The sequence below is a fragment of the Sorex fumeus genome, unplaced genomic scaffold (genome assembly GCF_029834395.1).
Source record: "Sorex fumeus unplaced genomic scaffold, SorFum_2.1 ptg000026l, whole genome shotgun sequence".
In the NCBI taxonomy this organism is placed as follows: Eukaryota; Metazoa; Chordata; class Mammalia; order Eulipotyphla; family Soricidae; genus Sorex; species Sorex fumeus.
This window is the reverse complement of record NW_026606083.1, coordinates 14594568-14621382: the sequence shown is the minus strand read 5'-3', so window position 1 is coordinate 14621382 and position 26815 is coordinate 14594568. Positions and strand designations below refer to the sequence as shown.

Below are 26815 nucleotides of genomic sequence, written 5' to 3'. Positions count from 1 at the left end.
GTGGTGCTGGCATTTGAACCCAGGTCAGTCACATGTATAGCCAGGCCAGGCAACTATCACTCTCACCCAAAAAATAAGTTTTTAAGCCCAAATCAATTTTGCTAAATAAGAAAGAAACTTGTCATTGTGGAATAAAAAACAAAACAAAACAAAAAAAAAACTTAAGTTCATGTTTGAAGGAGATTCTACGACTATTATTTTCAATTAATATTTTTAAAAAAAAGTATTCCTACAATTTATTTAATAACTTCAATGTTTCCTTTAAAAACTTGTAACTGATTCATTTACAGAATGCTTTTTAATTAATATGAATGATTGAAATCCTGTTCTCGTACTTGGTGAACAAACATGTTCTATTTGTTTAAAGAAGTTTTTATGGAAAACATTTTCAGAAAGTAATGAAGACATAACTAACTGAAATTAACAATTTCTAGAAACACATGTAAGTCAGCTGACAAGAACTTTCCTTTAATTTAGCACCATTAAAACACATTTTAAAAAAATTGTGACAGTTCTTAAAAATGATTTACTTTCTATACTATATTATTCATTTCTTTATATACAGAAAGAACTTATGCTTCAGATTGGGGGGGGGGGGAGCAGGGGAACCAAACAAGCACAAAAAAAAAAAAAGAAGAAAGAAATGACAAATGTCCATACACACATATTAAAGAGGTTTGACTCCATTGCATTTGCTCTTTAGAAGGAAGTTTCGTAGGTGGAGAAAAGCCGAAGTTTGGTTAAGTGATTGAAGTAAAAGTAAGAGAATGCTACCAGGACATTCTTGCAAAGGCCCAGAACGGGCGTGATGGTTCCTAAGGAGATGATCAAACTGAGTCTAAGAAAGATGAAAGGCACCTCTTGGAGCACAACACCCAGGAAATGCCGAAGAGGATTCTTGGGCGTTAATAAAATTCTCAGGAGAGAGATGTAGCTGAAGATGTAGACCGGGTAGATCCAGGCGCTCGTGTACACAGCAGAGTGGCCGGCCACACGCACCATCTCCACTGTGTCCGACCAGTTCACAAAGCTCCAGAGGAAGATTTCAGCGCGTCTGTCCTGGTGGGACACTGTCCTCCAGATGCTCAACTGGAAGTTGGGTTCCTGGGGTCCCTCTGGCTGCAAAGAGGGGCTCTCAATATTGGCGGCCGGGACCTTGGTCCTCTTGGTGGGCTGCGGAGCCACTGAGCTGCCGGCACTCTGAGTCACTCCATCTGAGACAGTTCTGATGTTCTGCAGAGTGGTTTCCTGTCTGTGTTGGTCATCAACTGCAACAAATAGGGTTTATTTAAACGTGAGTTGAAAGGGTTTTCTTTGAAGTGTTTAAAGCGTATCTCCACACCATGATTTTATTATTATTATTATCATCATTGCTTTTTGGTCACACCTGGAGATGCTCAGGGCTTACTCCTGGCTCTGCACTCAGAATTACTCCTGGTGGTGTTCAGGGGACCATACGGGATGCCTGGATCAAACCAGGTTTGCCGCATGCAAGGTCAACAACACCCTCCCCACTGGACTATCGCTCTCGCCCTCTTATTTTCATTTTTAAATTCAATGTTTGTTCCACTGCAGTTGTTGGAAATGCATACCGTGGTGAGTGCTCTCTTCAAGACAGCAGCTGGCATGAGAGAATGTGGGAGGCCCTAGGTCTGATCCCCAACACCCATTTTTAAAAAGTGGACAGATAGCTAGAGGTACTGGGGATCAAAACCAGGCTGAGTGCGTGCTTTGCACTCAGTAATTAAGACCAGGAATTAAGGTGTTTGGCTTGCATGCAGCTGCCCTCCATTCTAGCCCCGAGCACTACCACAGAAGGTCCCCCATGTATAGTCAGAATAGACCCCTGAGCACGAGCCAGGAATAAGTCTTTGAGCACTGCCAGGTGCGACTCCAAAACCAACAAAACAAATGTACAAAAGCAAAAAAATTTTTTTTGTATTATTTCATACTTATCATTAAACATGCTTTCCCCTCCCCCTCCCTTCTTCTCCTCTTTCTCTCCCCATTCTGCGGTTCCAAGGATTGAACCCAGTGCCTCACACAGGCCAGGAAAGTGGTATTTTGTGATTACCAGCCTGTTCTGTAAATACAGAAATTGGGACCAAAGAGGTGAACTGACACCCAACCTCAAAACAACAGTAATGGGCAGCTGTAATTTGCATCCAGATAGGGTTCTTCTGCTAGACAATCTCAATTTTATAGGTACTATTACCTGTCCAGAGATAATATACCATGTACTAATTTTAGAACATGTACTGTCATAAAATCAAATTAATATAGAAGTTCAATGGTCAGTCTTTTCATTTTAGAAAAGATCCTTCAGAGAGCTAAAGCCCAGATCTCTAAGACCACGGTCTGGTGTCAAAGGGAATAAATTTGTCCCTTAGAAAATATTAGGAAATTTTTACCTCTAGTCTCGTGGATCTTTATTACAATACTGAAACACATACCCTCAGATGACATTTCTCTGCCAATTTTTATGCATTTGATGTATGATCTTTGGTCCTCAATTTCTGTAAAATTACTAGAATACTCATTCTGTAAAAACTAATAATATCAATCTCTCTGCTGAGCATAAAAGCAGACTCCCCACTTCCTCTCTGAAGCTTTTCTCCAACCTGTGCTGTGGACATCCTGTCCAGTTTAAATTGTTTTATTTCCAATAAATCCTGTCTTTTCTAAGAAGAAGGAGGAGGAGGAGGGGAAGAAGAAGGAGGAGGAGGAGGAGGGGAAGAAGAAGAAGAAGAAGAAGAAGAAGAAGAAGAAGAAGAAGAAGAAGAAGAAGAAGAAGAAGAAGGAGAAGGAGAAGGAGAAGGAGAAGGAGAAGGAGAAGGAGAAGGAGAAGGAGAAGGAGAAGGAGAAGGAGAAGGAGAAGGAGAAGAAGAAGGAGAAGGAGAAGGAGGAGAAGGAGGAGAAGGAGAAGGAGAAGGAGAAGGAGAAGGAGAAGAAGGAGAAGGAGAAGGAGGAGAAGGGGAGGGAGAGGGGGAGGGGGAGGAGAGGGGGAGGGGGAAGAGGAGGGGGAGGAGGATAGAAAAAGAAAGAAAGAAAAGAAAGAAAGAAAGGAAGGAAGGAAGGAAGGAAGGAAGAAAGAAAGAAAGAAAGAAAGAAAGAAAGAAAGAAAGAAAGAAAGAAAATTTAGGAAAGAGTGGCATAATGAAGCCAAAAATATTTTTTTTCGAGGGGGCAGGGTGGGGGTCACACCTGGTGGTGCTCAGGGCTTACTCCTGGCTTTGTGCTCAGGAATCACTCCTGGTGGTACTCAGGGGACCATATGGAGTGCCTGGGATTGAATTCTGTTCCACCATGTGCAAGACAAGTGCCCTACCCATTGTGCTATCACTCCAGCTCCTAAAGTCAATGTTTTTCAACTGTTCTTCAACAAGGATTTTGAACTGGTCAGTACAATTGGTTAAATTAAAGCCTCTCATTTGTGTCCACAAGAATATGCCTGACCAATATGCCAACAAGCCAGCCATCTGGATGAGGAGGGTGTTTCTTCATCAATGTCATGGAGGTGGAGACGGAGAGGGGAGAGATAGAGACAGAGAGACACATGAATTAGCATTGGTGTCATGAGTGACAGGATTTTAAAAATGAAAGTTGGATCACATTGTTTTCCAGAAATTTATCCACTCAAGCACTATTTGTATTGCTAAGAATTTATCAGGCCTTGACAAAGTTTACTCAGGGAACATGCTGAATCGCCATGTTTCTTGATAAGACAGAATTTAAAGGGTGTTATTAGACTAAATAGCTCTAAAGGTTAAAGGCATAAAGTTAGTAAAACCTTGTTGTATCTATTGAGCTGAAAGAAACTATTTTTAAATAACTGATTATGATTAATAACTGAAAATGCTTAATAGTGTTGCTTAAAAACAGATAAACTATGGTTTTCATGAAGTCATTCTTTAACTATAGTATAAATTGAGAATGTTGATATACTAAATATATTACCAAAATTCCTGATGAAATTACTTTCTTTCATTAAGAACCATTACGGAAACCATTATTTTACTGTTCATAATCATCACTTCTTAGGCTCAAATGCCATTATCCCTCATCTTACAAAAAAAATCAGTATAGAAACTATGTTGCTGAGAATATGCCTGCAGTAGAGAACTTGACCTAGAATCCTCATTGCTTTGTCAACAGTGGAACATAATCTATAATTTAGGCTTTCAAACACCATCACAAGTTCAACATGGTTTCAACGTAGGAAACAGTAAGTTAAGAAATGATCCTTGAACCATTTTTTAACAGTCAATGTCTTAATGTCTGAGCTGTAGGTGGCGAACAATGAATTCCTAGTTAAGAGTTTGACAGGAAGGAAGGAAGGAAGGAAGGAAGGAAGGAAGGAAGGAAGGAAGGGAGGGAGGGAGGGAGGGAGGGAGGGAGGGAGGGAGAGAGGGAGAGAGGGAGAGAGGGAGAGAGGAAGGGAAGAAGGAAGCTAGGAGAGAAGGAAGGAAGGAAGCCATGGGCAAGAGAGTACAGGGATTAAGATGCTTACTTTGTATGTGATTGACTACTCTGATCCCCAGCATCTAATGATTCCCTGAGCATCACCAGGAGCAACCTCTGATCACAGAGCTGAGAGAAAATCCTCAAGCACCACTGGAAGTGCCCACTCCTCACCAAAACAAAGACTTAAGTCATAAAACTAGTGTCATTACCGAGGATAGAAGTGAATCACACTCAGACACGGAGAACCAAATCAAACACCTGGAAATTAAACAACTCAATGCTGAACAACGAGTGGGTCAGGAACGAAGTCAAGGATGAAATCAAAAGATACCTGGAAACAAATGAGAATGAAGACACGAGCTACCAGAACCTATGGGATGCAGTGAAAGCCATATTAAGAGGAAAATTTATAGCTCTGCAAGCATATCTTGGGTGTGTAGAAAGGATGCACATAAACAACTTGACCTCACAGCTCAAGACCTTAGAAAAGGATCAACAGAAAGAGCCTAAATCAGGCAGAAGGAAAGAGATCATAAAACTTAGAGCAGAAATCAATGACATGGAAACCAAAGAAACAATCCGAAAGATCAATGAAACCAAGAGCTGGTTCTTCGAGAAAATAAACAAGATAGATAAACCACTAGCAACACTCACAAAGAAACAGAGAGAGAGAACCCTAATAAACCGAATCAGAAATGAGAAGGGGATATCACAACAGAAACCAAAGAAATCCAAAAGATCATCAAAGACTACTTTGAAAGTCTGTATGCCACGAAACAAGAGAACCTAGAAGAAATGGACAAATTACTGGACTCCTATAATCTCCCAAAGCTGAATCAAGAAGATCTGGAGTATCTGAATATAACTATTAACATCAACGAAATAGAAACTGTAATCAAAAATCTTCCCGAAAACAAAAGCCCAGGTCCAGATGGATTCACTAGTGAATTTTTCCAAATATTTAAAGAGGACCTACTGCCAGTTCTTCTCAAGCTTTTCCAGGAAATTGAAAAAAAACGGAAACTCTCCCAAACAGTTTCTATGAAGCCTATATCTCTCTAATATCAAAAGGAAACAAAGACACCACAACAAAAGAAAACTTCTGGCTGATATCCCTGATGAACACATGCGAAGATTCTCAACAAAATACTAGCAAATAGAATTCAACTACTCATCAAAAAGATCATACACCATGACCAAGTAGGATTCATCCCGGGGATGCAAGGCTGGTTTAACACTCAGAAATCAATCAACATAATCCACCATATCAACAAAAGCACAGCGGGTAGGGCGTTTGCCTTGCATGCGGCCAACATGGCCGACCCGAGTTCGATTCCTCCGTCCCTCTCGGAGAGCCTGGCAAGCTACTGAGAGTATTCGATATGCCAGACACAGTAACAACAAAGTCTCCAATGGAGACGTTGCTGGGCCCGCTCGAGCAATCAACAAAAGAAAAGATAAAAATCAAATAATCATATCAATAGATGCAGAGAAAGCACTTGACAAGATCCAGCACCCATTTATGATGAAAACCCTAGCCATTTATGATGAAAACCCTAGCTAAAATGGGGATAGAGGGGACTTTCCTCAATATAGTTAAAGCCATCTACCACAAGCCTACAGCAAGCATCGTGCTCAATAGGGAAAAACTGAGAGCCTTCCCTCTAAGACCAGGGACGAGACAAGGATGTTCATTCTTTCCACTGCTGTTCAATATAGTACTGGAAGTACTTGCAATAGCAATTAGGCAAGAAAAAGATACTAGGGCCATCCAGGTAGGAAACGAAGAAATCAAGCTCTCACTATTCGCAGATGATATGATACTATACTTAGAGAATCCTAAAACCTCTACCAAGAAACTTCTAGAAACAATAGGCTTGTATAGTAAAGTTGCAGGCTACAAAATCAATACCCAAAAGTTCATGGCTTTCCTATATGCAAATAGTGAAAGAGAAGAAAGTGACATGAAGAAAACAATCCCGTTTACAATTGTGCCCCAGAAAATCAAGTACCTAGGAATCAGCTTAACTAAGGAAGTAAAGGACCAGTACAAAGAAAACTACAAACTGCTACTTCAGGAAATAAAAGAGGATACTAGGAAATGGAAAAATATCCCCTGTTCATGGATCAGGAGAATTAACATTGTCAAAATGGCAATATTTCCCAAAGCACTGTATAAATTCAACACAATCCCTATTAGGATACCCATGACATTATTCAAAGAAGTGGAGCAAACACTCCTGAAATTTATATGGAACAATAAGCCCCCACGAATAGCTAAAGCAATTCGTGGGAAAAAGAAAATGGGAGGAATCAACCTCCCTAACTTCAAACTCTGCTACAAGGTAGTAATAATTAAAACAGCATGGTACTGGAACAAAGGCAGAGCTGTAGACCAATAAAACAGGGTTGAATATACTGACATCTCCCCCCAAGCATATGAGCATCTAATCTTTGATAAGGGGGTAAGAAATGTGAAGTGGAGCAGGGAAAGCCTCTTTAACAAATTATGCTGGCAAAACTGGACAGCTACATGCAAAAAATGGGCTCAGATCTCTGCCTAACTCCATGTACAAAAGTAAGATCTAAGTGGATTAAAGACCTCAACATCAGACCGGAATCTATAAGGTACATTGAAGAAAAAGTTGTCAAAACCCTCCATGACATAGAAACCAATGGTGTCTTCAAAGATGTCACACTGCTGGCCAAGCAAGTGAAAACAGAGATAGACAAATGGGACTATCTTAAACTAAGAAGCTTCTGCACCTCCAAAGAAACAGTGACCAAAATACAAAGACAGTCTAAGAATGGGAAAGGATATTCGCCGAATACACATCTGATAGCACAGCGGTAGGGTGTTTGCCTTACAAGCGGCCAACATGGCCGACCCGAGTTCGATTCCTCCGCCCCTCTCGGAGAGCCCGGCAAGCTACCGAGAGTATTTGATATGCCAAACACAGTAACAACAAAGTCTCCAATGGAGACGTTACTGGGCCCGCTCGAGCAAATCGACGATCGACGGGAGGGCCTTTACCATTACCTTTACCTTACACATCTGATAAGGGGTTAATTTCAAGGATATACAAAGTACTGGTTGAACTCCACAAAAGGAAAAATTCAACCCCATCAAGAAATGGGGAGATGAAATGAATAGAAACTTTCACAAAGAAGAAATCCGAATGGCTAAAAGGCACATGAGAAAATACTCCAGATCATTAATCATCAGGGAGATGCAGATCAAAACCACAATGAGATATCACTTCACACCACAGAGACTGGCCCATATCCACAAGAACAAAAGCAACCGGTGCTGACATGGATGTGGTGAGAAAGGGACACTCCTTCACTGTTGGTGGGAATGCCCACTGGTTCAGCCCTTTTGGAAAACAGTATGGACCATTCTCAAAAAATTAGAAATTGAGCTCCCATTTGATCCAGCAATACCACTCCTGGGAATATATCTCAGAGAGGCAAAAATGTATAGTCGAAGTGACATCTGCACTTGTTTGTTCATTGCAGCACTCTTTACAATAGCCAGAATCTGGAAAAAACCTGAGTGCCCGAGAACAGATGACTGGTTAAAGAAACTTTGGTACATTTACAGAATGGAGTACTATGTAGCTGTTAGAAAAGACGAAGTCACAAAATTTACATACAAGTAGTACTACATGGAAAGTATCATGTTAAGCGAAATGACTCATAAAGAAAGGGATAGACATAGAAAGATTGCATTCATTTGGGGAACATAAAGTAACAAAATAGGAGACTAACACCCAAGAATGGCCGAGATTAGTACCAGGAATTTTACTCCATGGCTTGGAGGCCAACCACACATACTAGGGGAAAGGGGAGCTCAGATAAAGAAGGTAACACCAAATAAAGGTGTCGGGAGGATCCTCCCAGGATGGGAGAAGCATGCGGAAAGTAGACTATAGGCTAAACATGATTGTAACCCATTGCCTCTTTTTCAAACCACAACACCCAATAAGAGAGAGAGAACAAAAGGGAATGCCCTGCCACAGAGGCAGGGTGGGATGGGGGGTGGGAGGGATACTGGGATCTGTGGTGGTGGGAAATGGGCATCGGTGGAGGGATGAGTATTTGATCATTGTATAATTGAAACCCAAGGACAAAAATGTGTAAGTCTGCAACTGTACCTCATGATGTCTCACTATTAAAAATTTTTTTAATAAAAAAATTTTAAAAAATTAAATAAAATAATCCTCAACTCTCAAAAATGAAATAAAATAAAACTCCTAACCCTAAGGCGATCCAAAAAAAAACTAGTGTCATTAGAAAAGAAACCAGTGCCAGAAAAATAACTCAACAGGTTGAGCATATGTTTTGCATGCAGAAGGGCTGAGTTTTTTTTTTAATTTTATTTTATTTTATTAGTGAAGCACCATGAGATACAGTTGTAGATTTACAAATCTTTGTGCTTGGGTTTCGGTCATACAAAGATCAAATACCCATCCCTCCACCAGTGCCCATTTTCCACCACCATGGATAATATCCCCCCACCTCCCCTCCCACCCTGCCTCTGTGGCAGGGCATTCCCTTTTGTTCTCTCTTTCCTTTTGGGTGTTGTGGTCTGCAAAAGAGGCATTGAGTGGCAAACATGTTCAGTCCATAGTCTACTTTCAACATGCATTTCCCCTCCTGGGAGGATCCTCCAAGCACCCTTTATTTGGTGCTCCCTTCTCTATCTGAACTGCCCTTTCCCCTAGAATACCCGGCTGGCCTCTAAGCTATGGAGTAATCCTCCTGGTGTTGATCTCAGCTATTCTTGGGTATTAATCTCAAATTTTGTTGCTTTATATCCCCCAGATGAATGCAATCTTTCTATGTCTATCCCTCTCTTTCTGACTCATTTCGCTTAGCATAATACTTTCCATATTGTACCACTTGTATGTAAATTTCATGACTTCATCTTTTCTAAGAACTACATAGTACTCCATTGCGTAGATGTACTAAAGTTTCTTTAACCAGTCATCTGTTCTTAGGCACTCAGGTTTTTTCCAGTTTCTGGCTATTGTAAAGAGTGCTGCAATGAACAAACAAGTGCAGATGTCACTTCGACTACACATTTTTGCCTCTCTGGGGTAAATTCCCAGGAATGGTATCGCTGGGTCAAATGGGAGCTCAATTTCTAATTTTTTGAGAAACGTCCATACTGTTTTCCAAAAGGGCTGAACTAGTCGACATTCCCACCAACAGTGGGAATCTCACCACATCCGCGCCAGCATCAGCATCGGTTGCTTTTGTTCTTTTGAATGTGGGTCAGACTCTGAGGTGTGAGATGGTATCTCATTGTGGTTTTGATCTGCATCTCCCTGATGATTAATGATGTAGAGCATTTTCTCATGTGCTTTTTTGCCATTCGGATTTCTTCTTTGAGAAAGTTTCTGTTCATTTCATTGCCCCATTGTTTGATGGGGTTGGATGTTTTCTTCCTGTGGAGTTCAACCAGTACTTTGTATATCCTTGATATCAACCAAAGGGCTGAGTTTTATTCCTAGTACTTGCATGGACCCCCAAGCACTGCCGGCAGTGACACCTGAGCACAGAATTGGGAGTAACCCCTGAGTACTGAGAAGTGTGTGATTCAAATACTGGAGAGTTTAAAACAAAACAAACAGAAATGAAACTGATACTAATAATGTGTGGTTATACTTTCAGCAGTTACTAGCAAATTAATGTCAGTGTATGTTTGATGCTGGGCATTGGGAATGACACAGCAAATGATAGAGAAACTTTTCTCTCCCTCACCACACTGCTCACTGCCCTGGCAGAGGTATGGCTAGAGAAAGAAATCGAAGGGGCTCAGGAAAGCTTTCTCAAAAGTAACTAGCAGAATATCAAAGAGTGAGTTTGGTCAACAAATGGGTAAAGGAATATTCCAGGTACTGGGGAAAGCATGTAAGTGATCCTTCAGCTAGAGAGAATTAGAAGATGTAGCACCTTTTAAAAGGAAGGAGAGGGGTTCGAAGGGTTTAAAGGACTAATACGGGATCTGCGTGGGACAGGGAACTGAGGCACATATTGCGGAAACAAAGCTGAATGGCTCCCGGCACTCTCTCCTCATTTGAACAGGTACTGCCCGGTGCCCAGCGCCAGGGACCCTTTCCAGAGCTGCGACCACTAACGCGGCCGCGAATTATTCTCCCACTACATATCCCATAAGAACCATAAATTACCCTCTTAGATGTAACCTTCTCTAGGTTAGCTCGGCCACTAGAAACACAGTAGCCAATAACTCGTTAAGCCTATCTCAACTCACTCTGCATATCAAGCAGAATAGTAACAGTGAACGTGAAGGACTAAACCACACCTCTCACAATGGTAAAGCAACGCAAAAGCCCACCAAAATTTCTTATTGAAGAGGCAAGCCCAGAAGACACCAACAGTACTGTAGTAGTTAGAAAACCTCTCTGACAAGGAATTCAGAAGGGAGCTACTTAGGATGCTTAGGGAACTAAAAGAAACAATGGAAAGCAATGCCAATAAAAGACAAGAGGATTTGAAGACAGAAGTGAGGAAAATGCAAACAGAAATGTCAGACCTAAAAAACCTGGTAGACGGATTGAAAAACTCAGTGGAAGGCCTCAGCAGCAGAGTAACAGCTGCTGAGAACAGAATCAGTGAGCTCGATGAAGTTCAGAGACTCTCCAGAAAAGATCAGAAAATGGAAAAGAGACTCACAATTCAGGAACAGATGGCAAGAGAAGATCATGATGAAGCCAAGAGGGGTAACATAAGAATTATTGGAGTCCCAGAGGGACAGGAAGAAAACCTTGATGAAGAAGAAACTGTCAAAGATATCATTGCTACATTTCCAGAGCTGAAGAAAACTTGTGACCACATTCAGGAGGCCCGAAGGGTACCAGCTAGAAGAAATCCGAATAAAAATACCCCAAGACACATCCTGATCAAAATGACCGAAACCTTAGATAGAGACAAAACTTCTGAAAGCAGCAAGATCGAAGAAAGAAATGTCCTACAAAGGAGCATCCTTAAAATTCACAGCTGATTTTTCTGATGAAACCCTCATGGCCCGAAAACAGTGGTGGGATATAGTGAAAAAACTCAATGAAATAAATGCCTCTCCAAAAATACTTTACGCAGAAAGACTCTCATTCATAACAGAAGGAACAACACACAGTTTCACAGACAAACAATAGCTCAGGAACTTCATAGACTCAAAACCATGGTTACAAGAACAACTAAATGGGCTACTTTCAGGCAAGACAGGCCCCTCAAATACACCAAATTTCAACAGAACAATGGGACAAAACCCCATGACAATAATCTCTCTCAATGTCAATGGGCTAAACGCACCAATTAAAAGACACAGAGTGGCAGGATGGATTAGAAAATTGAACCCAACATTCTGCTGCCTTCAAGAAACACATCTCAATAGTCAAAGCAAACACAGACTCAGAGTCAAAGGCTGGAAAACAATCCTACAGGCAAACAACTCCCATAAAAAAGCTGGGGTAGCCATCCTAATATCAGACCACATCGATTTCAGAGTGAAGAAGGTCACAAGAGACAGTGAAGGCCATTTCTTACTGATAAAAGGTTCTGTACAACAGGAAGAACTTACAATACTAAATGTATATGCACCTAATGAGGAACCAGCAAAGTACTTAAAACAACTACTCATAGATTTGGAAAAAGACATCAATAGCAACACAATACTAGTGGGTGACTTCAACACCGCTTTATCACCTCTTGATAGATCAATCAGACTCAAGTTTAATAAGGACATACTTCACCTGAGGGAAACAATGGAAGAAAGAGACTTAGTAGATATATACAGGACACTTCATCCTCAAAAAGCTGAATACACATTCTTCTCAAGCGTACATGGAACAGTTTCAAAGATAGACCACATGCTGAGCCACAAAACATACCTCCATAAAATTAAGAAGATAGAGATTGTATCAACTATCTTCTCAGACCATAATGTGCTGAAATTAGAAGTAAATGACACACAAAAACAGAAAACTAAATCAAACACCTGGAAATTAAACAGTGCACTATTGAACAACGAGTGGCTTAGAAAGGAAATCAAAGCGGAAATCAAAAGATTCCTAGAAACGAATGAAAATGAGGACACGAGTTACCAAAACTTATGGGACACTGCAAAAGCTGTGTTAATAGGAAAGTTTATAGCTCTGCAAGCATTCCTCAGAAAGGAGGAGCAAGCCCACATAAATAACCTAACCTCACAGCTTAAGAGCTTGGAGAAGGACCAACAAAAGGAGCACAACCTGAACAGGAGGAAGGAAATAATAAAACTCAGAGCAGAGATTAACGAGATGGAAACCCAAAAAAGAATCCGAAAAATCAATGAAACCAAGAGCTGGTTCTTCGAGAAAATTAACAAGATCAATAAGCCTCTAGCAAAACTCACAAAGGAAGGGAGAGAGAAAACCTTAATAAACCGAATCAGAAATGAAAAGGGGGTCATTACAACAGAAACTACAGAAATTCAAAGGATCCTCAGGGAGTACTTTGAGAAGCTTTATGCCACGGAACATCAAAACCTCGAGGAAATGGATAAATTTCTAGACTCCTACAGACTCCCAAGGCTGAACCAAGAAGACCTGGAATACTTGAACAGACCCATCACCATCAAGGAAATTGAAATGGTAATAAAAAGTCCCCCCCCCCCCCAAGCACAAAAGTCCTGACCCGGATGGATTCACTAGTGAATTCTTCCAAATCTTTAAAGAGGACTTACTCCCAATCCTCTTTAAGCTTTTCCACGAAATTGAAATATCAAAAACACTTTCGAAGAGTTTCTACAAAGCAAATATTACCCTGATACCAAAAGCAGACAGAGATACCACAAAGAAAGAGAATTACAGGCCAATATCCCTGATGAACACAGATGCAAAGATCCTCAACAAACTACTAGCAAATAGAATCCAACTATTCATCAAAAAGATCATACACCATGACCAAGTAGGATTCATCCCAGGGATGCAAGGATGGTTTAACGTTCGAAAATCAATCAACATAATCCATCATATCAACAAAATAAAAGATAAAAACCATATGATCATATCAATACATGAAGAGAAAGCATTTGACAAGAACCAGCACCCATTTATGATGAAAACCCTAACCAAAATGGGTATAGAGGGGAATTTCCTCAACATAGTTAAAGCCATCTACCAAAAGCCTTCAGCAAGCATCATCCTCAATGGGGGAAAACTGAGAGCCTTCCCTCTAAGATCAGGGACGAGACAAGGATGCTCACTCTCTCCATTGCTGTTCAATATAGTACTGGAAGTACTTGCAATAGCAATTAGGCAAGAAAAATATATTAAGGGCATTCAGGTAGGAAAGGAAGAAACCAAGCTCTCACTATTCGCAGATGATATGATACTATACTTAGAGAACCCTATAACCTCCACCAAGAAACTCCTAGAAACAATAGACTTGTATAGTAAAGTTGCTGGCTATAAAATCAATACCCAAAAGTCCATGGCTTTCCTATATGCAAACAGTGAGAGAGAAGAAAATGACATGAAAAAAAAATCCCGTTCACAATTGTGCCCCAGAAAATCAAGTACCTAGGAATCAGCTTAACTAAGGAAGTAAAGGACCTGTACAAAGAAAACTACAAAACGCTACTTCAGGAAATAAAAGAGGACATGAGGAAATGGAAAGATATCCCCTGCTCATGGGTCGGGAGACTTAACATTGTCAAAATGGCAATACTATCGAAAGCATTGTATAAATTCAATGCAATCCCTATAAGGATACCCATGACATTCTTCAAAGAAATGGAGCAAACACTCCTGAAATTTATATGGAACAATAAGCCCCCACGAATAGCTAAAGCAATTCTTGGGAAAAAGGAAATGGGAGGAATCAACCTCCCTAACTTCAAACTCTACTACAAGGTAATAGTAATTAAAACAGCATGGTAATGGAACAAAGGCAGAGTTGCAGACCAATGGAACAGGTTTGAATACACTGACATCTCCCCTCAATCATATGATCATCTAATCTTTGATAAAGGTGCAAGAAATGTGAAGTGGAGTAAGGAAAGCCTCTTTAACAAATGGTGCTGGCAAAACTGGACGGCTACGTGCAAAAAAATGGGCTCAGAACTCTGCCTAACACCATGTACAAAAGTAAGATCAAAATGGATTAAAGACCTCAACATCAGACCGGAAACCATAGAATACATTGAAGATAAAGTTGTCAAAACCCTCCATGACGTTGAAGCTAATGGTATCTTCAAAGATGTCACACCACTGGCCGAGCAAGTGAAAACAGAGATAGATAAATGGGACTATCTTAAACTAAGAAACTTCTGCACCTCCAAAGAAACAGTGACCAAAACACAAAGACAGTCTAGACAGTCTAGAGAATGGGAAAGGCCGAATACACATCTGACAAGGGGTTGATATCAAGGATATGTAAAGTACTGGTTGAACTCCACAAGAAGAAAACATCCTACCCAATCAAAAAATGGGGTACTGAAATGAACAGAAACTTTCTCAAAGAAGAAATCCGAATGGCGAAAAAGCACATGAGAAAATGCTCTATATCATTAGTCATCAGGGAGATGCAGATCAAAACCACAACGAGATACCATCTCACACCTCAGAGACTGGCCCACATTCAAAAGAACAAAAGCAACCGATGCTGCCACGGATGTGGTGAGAAAGGGACACTCCTTCACTGTTGGTGGGAATGCCCACTGGTTCAGCGCTTTTGGAAAACAGTATGGACCATTCTCAAGAAATTAGAAATTGAGCTCTCATTTGATCCAGCAATACCACTCCTGGGAATATATCCGGGAGAGGAAAAAATGTATAGTCGAAGTGACATCTGCAATTGTCTGTTTATTGCAGCACTCTTTACAATAGCCAGAATCTGGAAAAAACCTGAGTGCCCAAGAACAGATGACTGGTTAAAGAAACTTTGGACATCTACACAATGGTGTACTATGTAGCGATTAGAAAAGATGAAGTCATGAATTTTTCGTACAAGTGTTACCACATGGAAAGTATTATGTTAAGCGAAATGAGTCAGAAAGAGAGGAATAGACATAAAAAGATTGCATTCATCTGGGGGACATAAAGTAACAAAATAGGAGATTAATACCGAAGAATAGCCGAGATTAGTACCAGGAGGATTACTCCATGGCTTAGAGGCCAGCCGGGCACTCTAGGGGAAAGGACAGCTCAGATAGAAAAGGGAGTACCAAATAAAGGGTGTTGGGAGGATCCTTCCAGGAGGGGAGATACATGTTGAAAGTAGACTATGGACTGAACATGATTGCCACTCAATGCCTCTTTTGCAGACCACAACACCCAAAAGGAAAGAGAGAACAAAAGGGAATGCCCTGCCTCTGTGGTGGGATGGGGGGATGGGGGGTGGGAGGGATACCGGGATCCATGGTGGTGGAAAATGGGCACTGGTGGAGGGATGGGTACTTGATCATTTATAATCGAAACCCAAGCACAAAAATTTGTAAATCTACAACTGTACGTCATGGTGTTTCACTAAGGTAAAGGTAAAGGTAAGGTAAAGGCCCTCCCGTTGATCGTCGATTTGCTCGAGCGGGCCCAGTAACGTCTCCATTGGAGACTTTGTTGTTACTGTGTCTGGCATATCGAATACTCTCGGTAGCTTGCCGGGCTCTCCGAGAGGGGTGGAGGAATCGAACTCGGGTCGGCCATGTTGGCCGCTTGTAAGGCAAACGCCCTACCACTGTGCTATTTCACTAATAAAAATTTAAAAAAAAATAAAGGACTAATACTCGATGCTGTGTAAACTCCCTGTCTGTGCACAAATTCAGTTCATTGTAAGGAGAGTGCCTAAGCTGTAGGTACTGTCCTCTCCCCTCTTAAAGATGAGTAAACTGGGCACAGAAAGAAGAACAATTGTTTTAGAGGTCCCACCCTGTAGGATAACACTCTTTTGTCCTTCCTCAGGTAGCTTAGGTTTGTCAGGTCACACCCATCTAAGAACACTGAACTTGTATTGTAAGCAATGTCCTTTCTGTGTGGACACAGGAAGACAGTTAATATTATGCTTTGTAACTTGAGAGTTGATTGACTCCGAATAATATTTACTCCTGGGCATCTGATTTCTTGACTCAGTTGCCCTTAGTTCCTAGCACCCCAAAAGCAGGGTCCCGACGAGGGACTGAATGGACCCAGGGCAAGCAGTGAGCTACCCTGGCATCGAAATGGGCCAGGCCAAAGAGCCACGATACTCAACTATAAGTTGAGGGCATATCATGGACAAATGCTGTCATGATCCAAAAGTAAGTAATGACGAGACTAGGACCCTGCTGGAGCTAGGAAGATTAACCTGGCCTGAGGACTGCGAAATGTATAGTGAGATGTTCTCAGGAAGAACCAAACTAAATTTATATGTCTTACTGTGCTCATACAGAATAACATTGCTAGAAATATTAGAAGTAGATTTATTACAACTATTTAAGTAGATTACTAACTGAAGGAAGAACACACCCTTGTTGGGATCCCACCCTTGGGTGGATCTCCTAGTAATCTGAAGTAATCTCTGTAGATGAGATTTTATCCTTGAGTTAATCTCCTGGAGGAGTGGTCTTACCTCTCTTTGTTGATTCGTCAGTATTCAACCCACCTTTATGTCACCACCTTATGTGACTGCTATATAAACTAAGACGTAAGCTCGGAAAAGGGGTGAGAAGTGAGAGAGCTCGGGCTCCAGAGATCCAGAGTCAGAGCCAGAAGGAGAGAGCTTCCAAGACTGGGGCCCAGGAGAGAAGGAGGCAGAGAAAGACAGGAGTGAAGAGGATTGGAATAAACTACTATTGATATAGATCGGCCTGGCCCCCGTTTTTTCTTCCGTCTGCCCTTGGCCAACAGCCGTTCCGATCCAGGCCACACAGTGGCTCAAGAGCACCGAACGCAGGCGGTGAAACAGTGCCATCCAGTGAGCCCGTGAACATACAACCTTCGGCGTGATAAGATTTTACACCACCCCTGGCATGGAGAGATTGGAATTTGATTTTTTTTTCATTTGTTTTGGATACTCAGAGGTTACTCCTGGCTCTGCACTCAGGAATCACTCTTGGTGGTGCTCAGGGGACAACAGGGAATGCTGGGGATTGAACCTGGGTCGGCCACATGCAAGGCAAGCAATTTACCTGGGAGAGATCAGAATTAGAATCTCTGATCCTTAACCACCAGACTACTCACTCTGCCTGTGGCAAAGATTATAGACAAGACTTCTGGCCACCAAACAGTTATTGGTCTTTATTCTTGACTCAAATGGGAAGCAATGAAAGTTAGGAAAAGGAGAAAAGGAGAAAAAATTAGGGAAAGTTAGGAATAGCAGCAAGGACTTGGAGACACTGGCAAAGAAGCCACAGAGTTAATAGGTGGGGATGTGGTTGTTCTCAAAGCAGCAGAAAGCCAGGTGAGAATCAGAACCCAAGCAAGTGCGACTAGCGTCCGGAGAATATTCCTTCAAATTGATTTTTCCTAAGAAGAAAATGTCTGAAGAAACCAGAATGCTTTCACATACAATTACAATTCACATATAATTTCTCACATATAACTTTGGGGATGGGGGAAGCACTGTAGCACTGTCCTCCCGTTGTTCATGGATTTGCTCGAGCGGGCCCAGTAACGTCTCCATTGTGAGACTTGTTGTTACTGTGTTTGGCATATCAAATACGTCACAGGTAGCTTGCCAGGCTTCGCCGTAAGGGTGAGATACTCTCATTAACTTGCCGGGCTCTCCGAGAGGGACAGAGGAATCGAACCTAGGTTGGCCGGGTCGACTGCGTGCAAGGGATGGGGGAAATGTAGAAAAAAATAATAAAGTATTATTAATGCTTTTAATGGAAAATACACCTTTTGGGGGGAGGGAGATTAGGCAATCCCCACAGTACTCAGGGATATTCTGGACTTTGTGCACAGGGGTCACTTCTATCAGTGCTTGGGGAACTATACAGGATTCTAGGAATCCAACTGGGGTCTACTGTGTGTGAGGCAAGAGCCTTAATACCTGTCTGATTTCTTGGGTTCCACAAAGCACTTTTTTATGGACAAATTTATTTTTTTCTTTTGAGAATAAGAAAAAAAAGGCAATGAATTAAAGCAGAGCCATGTGGCCTAAGACGGTGCTCCCTGACTAAGCACCCTTGTTCTCGCTGGTGCATGTCCCTTGGATTAGTTCATCTAAGGCTGGAAGATAAGAAATCTCACTTCTGGGAATGAATTCTGAGAGTCAGCCCCTGTGCAGGAAAGGGCTAATGTTTTCTAATGTTTTTGTCAGAACCTGCACATGAACCAAGAATTAAGTCCATAAAGACAGCTTGACAACAGAAGATTTTCAGTGAACTGGAATAAAAATTCAGAATGCAAGAAAATGGTAAGAAGGGTTACAGATGATCAGACTTTGCACTGAAGTTCCACAGACCACCCCCCACCCCCACCCCATACGAGGGGAGGTCAGGAAGTTTGGAGCACAGGATCACGTGATAGAGGCTTGCCAAGTTGTGCTGAAGTCTCTTATTTGTCCATTGGCATCACAGGGAACAGAGCGCCTGTGTAGGCAGGGTTAGTGATCACTGCTCATCAGGGCCCGCCAAACGCCTCTCAGCCCAAGTTTATGATCAATGCTCAGTGGGACCACATGGGGAGCTGAAGTTGGCTGTGACTTGCACCAGAGAGATTGGCAGGTGCTGCCAACTGGGGCGCCCCCGCTCTGCAGGAGACAGAGGTCTGAAACTACCCAGCCCACCACTGCCCTGAGTCCAAACTGCAGTTTCCACTATATACTAATAATGATGGTGATGGTGGTGGCAAATCCAAGATAAATTTAACCTATTGCCTGTTCTGGAAGAGTCTGCAGCACACAGAGCTATCAGATGACTGTGGCCACTTCGTCTACAAAAAGGCATCGGTACTCAGTACATTCCAGAACCCTAAGTATGCCTGGATGTGGTTCCAGGGCAGGGGGCAGAGCGCATTTGTCCTGGTTTCTAGTCCAGCACCAAAAAGAAAAAGGGGTGGGGGGTGGGGGGAAAACAGCTCTAAGTTTCAGTTCCCTGCCAGGCATTGCATAAATCTGGCATTGAGTAAATACACTGTTTCTGTATTTTAGGCAATTCAGGAAAATTATTCTGTGAGAGGACAGCTGGAAGACCAGTTAGAGCAAAAGCTGAAAACTTGCGATATTGATTTTCAAATAATCCATTTTTGAAAAGCTGAGAAAATATTCTCAATTTTCTGGCCCTCAATACTTCCTATGGGATATTCTTTTCCTTGCTCCCAGTTGCTAAGTGTGTAGTCTAGAAGCATGATTTCATTTACATTATAGAAGTACTGTGCAAATAAATTACAAAGCCATGGAATATATCTTGATTATTGTATACATGCATGAAAACATTTATAGCTTGTTATATTTTATATAAAACAATTATTTTACTTATCTCTGTAAAGGTAAAGGTAAAGGCCCTCCCGTTGATCGTCGATTTGCTCGGGCGGGCCCAGTAACGTCTCCATTGGAGACTTTGTTGTTACTGTGTTTGGCATATCGAATACTCTCGGTAGCTTGCTGGGCTCTCTGAGAGGGGCAGAGGAATCGAACTCGGGTCGGCCATGTTGGCCGCTTGTAGGGCGAACGCCCTACCGCTGTGCTTTATCTCTGTAGAGAGTTACATTTTGTGATCACTTACAGGATTACTTATGTATACTATGTATTAGATTACAAACTATCATCAAGATAATAAATTATATGCAGCCTATTATAGAATATATTAGGTGCATTATATTGTGTACAACAAATACATAATATAGGTAATAATTCTATATAATATGGTATATATGGAGAAATTTTTAAATATGTTGAAAGTTATAGCTTCTTCCCAAGTAGGAATAACTGTTGGTTTTGCAGTAGTTTTAAGTGCCTCACATAGGAGACAGACCTGAGCACGGAGTCCCTGCACAGTCCCACCAAGGCAGCAAAGTGTTCTGTGACTTCAGGAAAGAGTGGGACTCCTTACTTACAAAACGCTTGTACCCAGCTCAGCTTCAGTTCTGCCTATTTATTAGCACAGGTCACTGTCACCAGCCAGTGAGTCCTATGGGTATGTGTGTGTGGGCGGGAGGGGGAGTCTGGTGTCCCTAGGTCATGTCAGAGTGGAATATGCCAACAAGATTTGCCAAACAGGCTCCAGAAAGACAGCCCAGGGTAAGTGCAATGGACAAGACACCTGCATTGTTTGAAGGACCCCCAGGAGGCACTGGGTCTCCTGGAAGTGAGTTCTGCACTCAGGATAGCAAAGCCAAGGCCTGAGGACCACTTCCCGTAATCAGTCACCCCACGGCTAGCAGTGACAAGGACCTTGACATCAGGCTACCTTCTGGTCCTAGAGAGCCTCTTAAGCAAGACATAGTCAGACTTGGCAAGGAAGTCCCCGCCATAGGCACTCAACAGCCAGAGATGCTCTCTCGAGGCCTGGGGCCCCTGAGCACACCGGCATGTAGACATTAGGCTTTGACAATGGGAGGAGCACAGAGCATGGGAGTTGGAGACTGGGGACAAGGAGGTCCCAAGGTGGGGACACATGAGCCAATGCATGATTCCAGGAAGACTGTGCGTGAGCACTAGAAAGGAGACCTGAAAACTCACACACACTCCCAACACACAACACAATACACACCCACACAGAGCAATAGATGAACTTAAGACCTGAAACAGCAGGTGGGAGCAGAGTCCGGAGCACCATGCTGTAGGTAAGACCCCACGGCCAATCTCCATTTGGAAGAGATGACAATGGCCAAGAGTACACTCATGTTCAGCAAAGTCACTAGCTTTGCAGCCTACTTAGTGCTCTTCAACTCTTGAGAAAATTGAGGCAGTGAAGCTTCAGTGATCTATACTTTTCATCTCCAACAGTGACTGCACCTTCATTGTGAATAATGATATGCATTTAGTAAGGAGATGGCTGGTGGGCTTTAGGGAATGCTTTGCACACAGAAACCCTGAATTCAATCCCCAGCTCCACCTGGTTGGTCTCCTGAGTGTTACCAGGCAAAATGTCCCCATCACTGGCACTGCTGGGAGTGGCCACCAAAGCAATCAAAGAATGATATGTTGGCTCAGTATTTTAAAGTAGCGTGTGCTGGATTCTTTATGTTTTCAGATGTCTAGCAAATTCACCTCAAGTATTCATTTCACTTTTGCAATTCTCAAGAATATTACTTTAGCTATGAAAATGACTCATTTCCTCCAGCAACCCCCTCCAGGTATGAAAGAAATAACAATTAAATACTAATCTGAGCATGTGCCTTGGTGATAAAATGCATGCTATACAGGATTAAGGCCCTAGGTTAGATCCTGGAACTAATAATAATTCCAATTGCAAAAAATCTCCTAAAGCTGTTGTAAGGAAGAGAAACCCAAGCTGGGATTTGTTTTTTCTGGTTTTGGTTTTTGAGCCACACCCAGAAGTACCCAGGGCTTACTCTTGGTTCTGCACTCAGGGATCATTCCTAGTGGGGTTCAGGGGACCATGTCAGATGCTGGGGATTGAGCCCAGGTCGGACACACGTAACCAACCACCTTACCCGCTGTACTATCCCTCTGGCCCATGATTTGAGATTTTACATGACCTCTGGCCTGTATCTTGGGGATCCTTTGCCAGTATAATTTCTAGCCCTGGCTGCACTTGACAGACCTAAGCTTGACAGCTGAGAAAGGATAAATCACATTAGTCTGCCCTTCAGACATGCCAGCCTAGTAACTGACCACATATTACTTGAGAAAGATAAAAGTAAAGAAAAAAATCCTAGAATTAACATCCTTTCCTGAAACTTCCTCCTTTAAAACAGCAAAGGCGAGGGTAGGAAAGGAAACGGTCCCCCCTCTTGGCATGGCCTGGACACAGTGTTCCTCATACATAGGCGCCAAACAAGTTGCAAAATGCATTATGAAAACCAGCTCGCACACAGGACTCAGATTGTATAATAAGCTTTTTCTTAAAAGGAACCAAAGGGGAACTCAAAATGCCATTCATTCTATTCCGAGGAGAACAGTCTCTTTCCCTTTTGCCTCCTGGGATAGCTCTTGCATTCTGCTTGGTTAATGGGTAACAAGTTACCATTTCAAGAAGGTCTGCAAGGCAGCTGCTGTGGGAACTTAGATCTGCTATCTGTCATGACTGTCATGACTTGGAATGTCTCCTAGCAATTGGGGTCTCAGTTGCTCATGGGACTTTATTACAGACAGCAGGCCTTGTTTCTTGCATGGTGTGATCCAGGAATTGCACATGTATGTACTTAACCTAAGGGAAAGATTACCTGGGGCTGGAAAGCCAGTTCAATGGGTAAGAATGATTTGTATGCAGGAGGCCTGGGTTCAATTCCTTGCTGTGTCTCCTGGTGGAGGGGGTTTAGGCCACACCTGGTGGTGCTCAGGGCTTACTCACAGCTATGTGCCTAGGGGTGACTCCTGGTGGGGCTCGAGAGACCATATGTGATGCTGGGTCGATTGCCTCGAGCAGGCCCCAGTAACGTCTCCTTCATCCTAGCCCTGAGATTATATTCAAGGCTCTTTAGGAGAATGAGACCCATCATTGTTACTGGTATTTGGCATATTGGGTATGTCATGGGGAGTTTGCCAGACTCTGCCATGTGGGCAGGCTACATTCGGTAGCCTGCCAGTTTGTCCAAGGTAGGAATGAGATAATAAAATGTCATAATAAGATGTTGCGCGGCCGCGAATGTGGCCTCGCGATTCCAGGAGCTGGTTTTTATAGTCTCTGAGTCTTGGCCATTGATGGGATTACAAGGCGCCAGGGGGCCAGTTGGTGTGTGTGACCCCGGCCTACTGGAATTTGGAGGATCTGGGTGGAGGATGCTCGGTGATGCTGGGTATTGGACCCGAATTGATTGCATGTAAGACAAATAAATGCCTTACCAACCCTGTACTATCTCTCTCTCTGTCCTTCCCCCCAATCCTGTTACCCCAAAGTATTTAACAGTTTGTGATTCACTGGAAGTTTCCTAGATGCGCGCTACAAATCATTTTCAGTCACTTAATGAAACGATGTCTTCATAAGTTATTGGAGTTATTGCAAGAAGCAATAACTTCAAATAACAGGAGCCTTTTTCTTCCTCCTTTACTACTCTGCCAAGTGCCAAACCTGCATCAGTCCTGTGGGTTTTCTCCTTTCCACAGTCAATGTCCAGATTCCTGAGTCCCACTGAAGAAAATAATGTTAAGGCCGGAGTGATATTACAGCGGGTACGGCGTTTATCTTAAATGAGGCCGACTGGAGTTCGATCCTTAGAATCCCATATGGTCCCCAAGCACTGCCAGGAGTAATTCCTGAGCGCAGGGCCAGGAGTTACCCCTGAGCATCGCTGGGTGTGACCCAAAAGAAGAAATAAGAGAAAAAAGAAAAAGAAAATCATGTAATCTTGGTGATTGGTTTCAGGACAAAAGTGCAGTGTCATCAGAGCACATCCCATCCACTATCCCACCCCTTGCTGCTGGCCTTCCAAGACCCCAGAGCATGTCCTCCAAACCTTCCACTTTTGTAATAAGACCTCTCCCTCTCTCCATGCCCGGACAGCTTTGTTTCCTCTTTCCCAGATACATGGGGAGTGTGACTGGGTGTAAATTGCCCTGCACTTCCTTCTGTCCATCCACCTGGATCCTGTTTCACTTGTGTGAATCACCCTCAAGCTTTAAGAAGTACCTGTGCTTGTCCGCCAGCCCCTCTCCCCACCCCTTAGGATTGAATTACTTGGCATGCAGTCTGGGGGAAGTGGGGAGGTGTCAAAAACTTTAAAATCCTCTTAAGTGATTTTACTGTGTAGTTCAAAAGCTGCTGCTCTTGATGACAATATAGATCAGAATCATCTGTGAGATTTTAGTTTTTGAAAAAAATGATGACCTCTCAGTATCTGTATTGCAAGTCATAAGGCCCAAAAGTAGAGCGAGAGTAAGAAGGAAAGTGCTTGCCATAGAGGCAAGGAATGAGTTGGGGTTGGGGATGGGGTGAGGGATATTGGAGACACTGGTGGTGGGAAATGTACAATGGTGGAGAAATGGGTGCTCAATCATTGTATGACTAAAATTCAGTTATGAAAGCTTTGTAACTACATCTCATGGTGATTTGAGGAATAAATTATAAATAAATAAATAAATAAATAAATAAATAAATACTATGCCCATGTCCCATCTCCAGAGATTATGATTCTGCTCATCTAGGAGGCTATATTGGATATTAATATTTTAAAGCCCTCTACTCTGAGTTTTTAGATATTATAAATACCAAAAGACAGGATCAGAAGAACAACAGAAGCAGAGATCCAAAAGCTTGGCCAGGTCAAGTAAACAGACACATTTATTAGCATGGCTAACTTACTGCTTACCTATAAATTACTACATTTGGTTGTAGGAGAGTCATCTTTTCTTCAATTAAACAGTTTTTGAGAACATAATTAGCAAGTGTTTATGTTGCAGTGAAAAGGTTTGGGGGCTACTTTGGGGTGGGGTTATTTTGTTTGTGGGCCCTACCTGGGAGCATTCAGGCATTCCTGCTCTGTGCTCAGGGTCCCTCCCAGGGGTGTTGAGGGGACCATGCAGGGCTGAGGATTTAACCTAAGCCTCCTGCACACAAAGTATGAAGTCAGTCATTTGAACTGCCTCTCTGGTTCTGACAAACATTTTAAGTTCATACAAAAGAAAAGTGACAGACTTAATTATATGTATGTATAGAAACCCCTTAATTTCCTGTATCACAAACATCATAGCAAAATTAAAAAGCAAGTAGCTATGAAATACATGCTACATTTTTGGTGGGCAAAGTTAAATGTTTTTGCCATTTACAAAATTTATTAATTGGCAAATTTAAAAAAATGAAAGGGAAGAAGGAGAGAGGGAGGAATGGGCATGTCAACAGAAAAAAAGGAGGAAAAGCATAAATATAAGATTTAGGGTATAGGAATCCCCCAAGCAGTACTCATCAGCCTATCTGCACGAGCCTGGGGGTTAGTACTTATGGATGACTGACAGCCTCTAGAGTTTTACCCTACAGTGTTGGGCAGGCAGGCACGTGATACAGGGCATCGAACTCTGGGCCTTGCAGCTACTAGGTGTGTGCTCCAGCCCTTTGAGCTATCGCCCAATGATACAGGATTTTAGAAGAGGGGTCTCCAAGAAATGTGTGGGTTTCCTGAACTAGAGGTTCAATGCAAAGGTTTAAGGGGGCAATGCTGCTTGGGCTTTGTGGTGCTGGGGTGACTTGGACCATTTCTGCCATGCTGAGAGGCCGCCAGGGCTGTGCCCAGAATGCTCAGAGGACCATGTAATGCCATAATTTAATCCAGGTTGCATGCCCCTTAACCTCTGTCTCCAGTAACACAGGGGAAAAAATTCAATGCAACTGCCACTCTAAATTATAAAAACAAAATATATTATTTTTGTTTATGAAATGGGCAAGGATAAAAAAAGGAATAAATTAGCCAATGTTACAAATTAAAGAGAAACAAGGTGTTCAGTTACACAGCTGTTTAAGAGGTAAATTGAATGTTCTTGCAGAAGATGGCATTTGATTGACAATCACCTGAAAGAAGCCATCATGTGGCTCCAAAACATAGTATGAAGATAATACCCAGAGATGATAGAAACAGGGCCAGGAGGGTTGGTTCATAGGAGGAAGCTTGCCACAGAGGGAAGGGGACTGCAGTAAAGACAGAGAAGGGGTCACTATGGCAAATGACAGTTGAAAAAGGTGATTCTGGGCAAGAACTGAGCGTTTAAAGGAGGTGAAATTGAAATGCATGATACCTTTTCAGTAACACTATTGCAAACCACAGTACCTAAAAGGAGAAAACGGGAGAAGGGGAGAGAGAGGAGAGGGGAGAAGGAGATCGAGGGGAGGTAGGGGGAAAGAAAGAGAAAGGAGAAATGTCTACCATAGAGGCGAGGTGAGGGAAGGGCTGCATAAGGGAACTGGGGACATTGGTGGTGGGAAATGTACACTGGTGAAGGAACAGGTGTTGGAACATTGACTGAATGACTGAAACCCAATCATGAACAACTTTGTAAGTGCGTATCTCATTGATTCAAATTTTTAAAAAGTAAAAAATAATACCATTATGATACCTAAAAAAATTAACAATTTCTGAATATTAAATGTTTTTATTTATGTTAATGTCTATTTATTTATCTATTTTTAAGTCAGCGATAGCACAGCGGGTAGGGCGTTTGCCTTGCACATGGCTGACCCAGGTTAGATTCCTCCGTCCCTCTCGGAGACACCAGCAAGCTACCAAGAATATCCCGCCCACATGGTAGAGCC

The 26815-nt window shown here is 42.3% G+C and overlaps 1 protein-coding gene across 1 annotated transcript in view; it reads right to left on the bottom strand.

The window, feature by feature from the left end:
- Positions 1-699: 699 nt before the first annotated feature.
- TMEM236 (transmembrane protein 236) overlaps positions 700-26815 on the bottom strand; it is a 46452-nt gene continuing 20336 nt past the window's right edge. The window contains exons 4-5 of the mRNA XM_056114542.1: positions 7780-7802; positions 700-1248 (exon numbers count right to left, since the gene is read on the bottom strand). Of these exons, the coding sequence (XP_055970517.1) occupies positions 700-1248; positions 7780-7802 (572 nt within the window). The remainder of the gene's footprint in view (positions 1249-7779; positions 7803-26815) is intronic.